The following is a 5,795-nucleotide window of genomic DNA, read 5'->3' on the forward strand; positions in this document are numbered from 1 at the left end:
TAATAATAATTCTAACAACTATGAAAGACATTGGCTTCACTGCCTCTACCCTGAAGGCAAGGCTAAATAGGTTGCAATTAGTTGCAACTTTGTATGCAGTGATATGCCCATAATGAAGTGGTGAGCTTGTGATGCAAGTCATAGTGTTACTTGTTAGAGCTCTTGGCTTGGTTGTTCGTTAGTAAACGGTTGATTTCTGCTGCACTATTAGAAAGTCCCTCATAGGAATTTGTATGGTTTCATTAATGAAGTGAGTCCATCAATCGTTGCTAACAATTTCTTGATACTTTCATATAATAATTTAGCCATTGTCCGAGCATCGGATTTGGCTTCTGCCTACTTAGTGTAGTAGTGGGTTGCCATGATGATATATCGGGCTTGTGTCCCTTTTGCAGGTGGACTATATCATCGGGCTTGAGTCCCTTTTGCAGGTGGACTGATAGGTCCAATAAAATTGATGCCCCATTTCTCAAATGTTGCATATATGGTTAATCATCCACTCAATCTTCCCTGTATCGTTCCAATGTGTCTTGGAAGAGACAATCATCATCCACTCAATCGGAAGAGACGATCATCATCCACTCAATCTTCTCTGTATCGTTCCAATTTTATCAGATGTCTCCGAAGAGAGAATCATCCACTCAATAGATGGAAGCTGAATATGATTCTTTAATCTCTAAAGGTACATGGGTTCTTACTAAAGTACCTCCTAGTCATAATCCTATCAAATGCAAGTGGGTTTATAAAACCAAAACCAAAACCAAAGACGATGGTCATTTTGACAAGTTTAAAGCTCGTCTGGTTGCAAAAGGATACTCACAAATTGCAAGAGTTAATTATCATGATACATTTTTGTTAGATATCAATGCTCCACTCTCATGTAACTACGCGGGAACTAGCTAACTCTACTTGTAAGCCCCCCATATGAGGAGAAGGCATTTGAGTAGCTCGGTTATCCGGTAGGTCCTGGTTTGGACACCAAATGGGGGCCATGTGTGGCCTAATGGCTGGACGACTTCAAATAGAGTTGGCACACTGCCAACTAGGCTACATGCAAGTGTGGGAAGACATCCCATGACTGACCGCACTGAGGGTAGGTGACCGTGAGGGAGCTGGAGCTCCTAGGTGATGCTCTACAACCTCCCATCTCTACAACTTCCGACTTCATGGAGAACTATCTCCCACTCTGAGGCAGGAGCTTCTTCCCTGCTTTAGAAGCAGCATGGCCACCCCTGGAATGGACTCTTCGCTAACTATGCAGGAGCCTTCTCTTCCTCTACGTCTTCTCGATTCAGAAGCTGCAACCAGCAAACCAAAGCCGATGCTGGACAAACATCCTCCCGAGTGGTTTCATACGACAACAGCAAAGGTTAATGTATGACGCATTTGTGTCGTTGTATTGAATCTTCGTAGATTTCTGGTTGTGCTTTCTAGCTGATCATGGCTGGGTATTACAGAGAAGGGGCAAATATTTAGCCTGCGTGCACGCGAGATCAAAGGAGGCCGTTTTGATCAACGAGTCCCTAAATCTTCCAGCAACTCGGGACACGCAACGTTTTCGCTGGTTGTAAATCAAACCTGTTTGAATGTTTCACCTCTTGAGTTGTGGATTTGTAACAGGATCTGATGATATCCTCAAATTGTCTGAATTATTAGGGCGCCTAGCAGTTATCAAACTTTTGAATCTATATGCGGATTGAGCGAAATGCAGAACGCTGTAGAGCGAGTTGAATCCCCTTGTTCTGTTGACCCGTTGTGTAATCAAGAAACGCCAGTATCACGAGACATAATTTACAATCTCCTACAAGAATGCAAAAAAACGCACGACTTTGCAGCTAGCCGGCGAGTGCATTCCCTTATGGTGGGCAGTGGACTGGATTCGGTGGCAGTCTTAGGAAACCATCTTATCCGCCTGTTTGCCTCATGCGGAAAGTTGGAGGAGGCAAAGCTAGTGTTTTACAAGGTTGCAAAACCAAGTGTTTACACATGGCATGCGATTATTTCTGCACATGTGACACATGGCGAAGGTGAGAAGGCTCTTCTGTTGTATTATAAAATGCAAAAGGGGGCCGTAGAACCTGACAAAGTTATAATTTCTTGCATTCTGAAAGCATGCGGCACGATTGGCAGTTTAGCACAAGGCAAACTAATACATGATGAGGCTATCAGACGTGGGTTCCAATCAGACACAGTAGTTGGTACGACCCTCGTCGACATGTACGCCAAATGTGATAGCCTGGAGGAGGCCCGCAAAGTGTTCGATGATTTACCAAATAGAGATGCAATATTATGGTGCACTATGATTGCAGGATACGCCCAGCACGGGGATGGTGCTAGTGCTCTCCAACTTTTTTTGAGAATGCGACAGGAAGGCATAACGTTGGACAGCTTTTTGCTGTCTTCCATCTTGCGAGCATTTGGCAATATAGAAGTTATAGGGCAGGGCAAATTGATACATGACCAGATTGTGGTCGAGGGTCTTGAAATAGACGTGGCTATTGGGAATGCCCTCATTGACATGTATGCCAAATGTGGGAATGTAGAGGTTGCTCGCAAAGTTTTCAATGACTTGGGGACTCCAGATGTGGTCTCATGGAATACAATGATAACAGGATATGCTCATTATGGTCATGCTTTGGGTGCCCTTGACCTTTTTGAGAAAATGCAACTGGAGGGCATAAAGCCAGACAAAGTCACATTTCTGTGCATTTTGAAAGCTTGCAAGGCCCCAGCGTTCTTAGGTCCAGGCAGGTCCATACATGAACAGGTCATCAACAGGGGACTTGAATTAGACCTGGCAGTGGGAAGTTCCCTTGTTGATATGTATGCCAAATGTGGAACCATGGAGGAAGCGTACACAGTGTTCGACAAACTGCCGAATCGCGACAGGATGTCATGGAATGCCATGATTGCAGGATACGCCCATCAAGGCCATGGTTTGATTGCTCTTGAGCTTGTAGATAAAATGAAACAGGAGGACATAAATCCAGACAAAGTAACCTTCCTGTGCACCATGAAGGCGTGTGGCAGCTTAGGGGTCCTAGACAAGGGCAAGCTGGTGCATGAGCAGATCCAGAGAAGTGGACTTGAATCGGACATGGCCATCAAGAATGCCCTCATTGACATGTATGCAAAATGTGGGAGCCTGGAGGAGGCTCAGAAAATATTTGATGGCTTGCTTGAGAGGGATAAGGTGTCATGGGGTGCGATGATTTCTGGATATGTTCAGCAGGGGCAGAGTCTGTCCGCACTTGAACTTTTTGAGAAAATGCAGGTGGAGGGTATAAAGCCAGACCAAATCACACTGTCTTGCATTTTGAAAGCGTATAGCAGCATAGGATTGATAGATCAGGGTGAGCTGATACATGACCAGATCGTCAGAAGTGAAATTGAGATAGATGCAGTTGTTGGGAGTACTCTGGTTGATATGTATGCCAAGGCTGGGAGGCTGGAGGATGCCCGGAAAGTGTTTGATGAAACACAGAATCAAAATGTAACATTGTGGCATGTCATGATTGCCAGATATGCCCAGTATGGGCATTGTCTTGCTGCTTTTGAACTCTTTGAAAAAATGCAACATGAGGGCATGAAACCAGATGATGTCCTGTTTTCATGCATTTTGAAAGCATGTGGCAGCATGAGAGCCTTGGAACAGGGCAAGTTGATACATGCACAGGTCATGAAAAGCGGGCGCCAATCAGATACTGTTATTGGGAACACCCTCATAGACATGTATGTGAAATGTGGAAGACTGGAGAAGGCATATACAATTTTTGATGGATTGCTAAACCGAAATGCAAGGTCATGGGGTACAATAATTATGGGATATGCACAACATGGAAAGGGAATAGCTGCTCTTGATCTTTTCCATAAAATGCAAGATGAAGGCACACAGCCAGATGAAGTCACTTTTTCGTGCACATTGAAAGCATGTGGTGATTTAGTGGCCTTAGGGCAGGGCAAGTTGATACACGCTCAGATCATCAACCATGGACTGGAGACCAATGTTGTGGTTGGAACTGCCCTTATTGACATGTATGCAAAATGTGTGTGTGTGGAGGCCGCTCGCAAATTGTTTGACAAATCTCCGAATCAAGATGTGGTGTTCTGGAATGCAATGATTGTAGGATATGCTCAGCAAGGGCTTGATTTGCCTGCTCTACAACTTTTCCAGAAAATGAGCGAGGAGGGCCTCATGCCAGACACAGTCACACTTTCTAGCATTTTGAAAGTATGTGGTCACATTGGAGCAATAGAGCAGGGTAAATACTTACATGACCAGGTCATGGCATCTGCCTTGCAACCAGACATTGTTGTTGGGACGAGTCTGGTTGACATGTATTGCAAATGTGGGAGCCTGGAGGAGGCACGCAGGGTTTTTGAAGGATTGCCAAATCGAGATATTGTGTCATGGAGTGCAATGATAGCAGGATATGCTCTACACGGAATGAGTGAGCTAGCTGCACAATCTCTCGTCGACTTGCAACAACAGGGCTTGAAACCAGATACTACCATTTTTACTTCAGTCCTTGCAGCTTGTGCTCGTGCTGGCAAAGTAGAGGAAGGCTACCGGATTTTTAAATCTATGACAGAAGATCATGGCATTATCAGAAGTATCGAGCACTTCAACTGTGTGATTGACCTTCTTGGCCATGTAGGAGATTTGACTGAGGCTGAAGAGGTACTGGAGATCATGCCATTCATGCCTGATATTAGTGGGTGGATGTCTTTGCTTACTGCCTGCAGAACATACTGCAAGGTGGAGCTGGGAAGGCGTTGTTTTGCTCAAGTTGTCCATTTGGATCCACACACTGCTACTGGGTATGTGCTTATGTCAAACATCTATGCTGATGCTCACATGTGGCAAAGCGTTCATGAAGTAGAAGAGCTGAGAAAAAGTATGGGGGCGTGGAAGAAGCCTGGAAGGGCATGGATTGAAGTCAACAAGTCTATACATGAATTTATTGTAGGTGACAAAAAACATGTACAGAGTGATAAGATATATGATAAACTAAAAAACTTAAGAAAGCAAATGGAGGAGGAAGGGTATGTTCCCCAATTAAACCTGGTGTTGAAGCCAATGACAGATGAAGATAAGGAAGATGCATTGTGTGGACACTGCGAAAAACTGGCCATAGCTTTTGGGCTTCTTAATACGTCAGGAGGCACAACTATAAGAATCAGTAAGAATATTCGAATGTGTCTAGACTGCCACAATGCAAGTAAAATTATCTCAAAAATTGAAAAGCGACAGATTATAATAAGTGATATTTACCGCATTCATCACTTCCAAAATGGAATATGCTCATGTGGGGATTTATACTAATGGATGGCTAAGTGTGTTCTCTAGTCCAATTTCTTCTTTACTGTCCTGACTTCTGCATATTGATTTGATTTTTTGTAGTATCAGGACACTAGAGATGATAACATACAACAAACGTTAAGGAGGCCGCTAATTTATGGTAGGATTATTATTCTACATCCTGTCATTCCGTGCAAGTCTTCGTGACACCAGAAATGTAAAGATGCATGTGAGCCTTAGAAACAAAATCACCTATTATATCATATTTAGATTGTCAAGAGTTTCTGAAAAGAAAAAGAATACTGAAGCAGAGTTGATGCTAAAACATATATGAGTTTTGTTCCTCCTGCTTATGGATCCTTCCATTGTTGATGCTTCTTAGGTAGTTCTCTTCTGAAAAGAGAGATATTTCTAAGGCCCTAGTTTAAATTCTTCAGCATCATCCAAAAAGACCACCAATGACTGAGCATTATACACACCTATTACTTTTTAC

At 43.5% G+C, this 5,795-nt stretch overlaps 1 protein-coding gene across 2 annotated transcripts; it reads left to right on the top strand.

Moving 5' to 3' along the window:
• The first annotated feature begins 1,222 nt into the window (after positions 1 to 1,222).
• On the top strand, positions 1,223 to 5,326 carry LOC147891047 (pentatricopeptide repeat-containing protein At1g11290, chloroplastic-like). 2 transcript variants are annotated; one of them, XM_087389715.1, is made up of 3 exons: positions 1,223 to 1,375; positions 1,458 to 1,564; positions 1,657 to 5,326. In XM_087389715.1, the coding sequence occupies exons 1-3, from the start codon at positions 1,223 to 1,225 to the stop codon at positions 5,324 to 5,326; spliced, it is 3,930 nt and encodes a 1,309-aa protein (XP_087245841.1). The 2 variants fall into 2 exon arrangements, with proteins under 2 accessions (XP_087245841.1, XP_087245842.1); XM_087389716.1 differs by having other exon boundaries at positions 1,223 to 1,369.
• The last annotated feature ends 469 nt before the right edge of the window (positions 5,327 to 5,795 follow it).

This window comes from Dipteris shenzhenensis, chromosome 18 (genome assembly GCF_047967505.1).
Source record: "Dipteris shenzhenensis isolate YYH24624 ecotype China chromosome 18, Dip_SZ_1.0, whole genome shotgun sequence".
In the NCBI taxonomy this organism is placed as follows: domain Eukaryota; kingdom Viridiplantae; phylum Streptophyta; class Polypodiopsida; order Gleicheniales; family Dipteridaceae; genus Dipteris; species Dipteris shenzhenensis.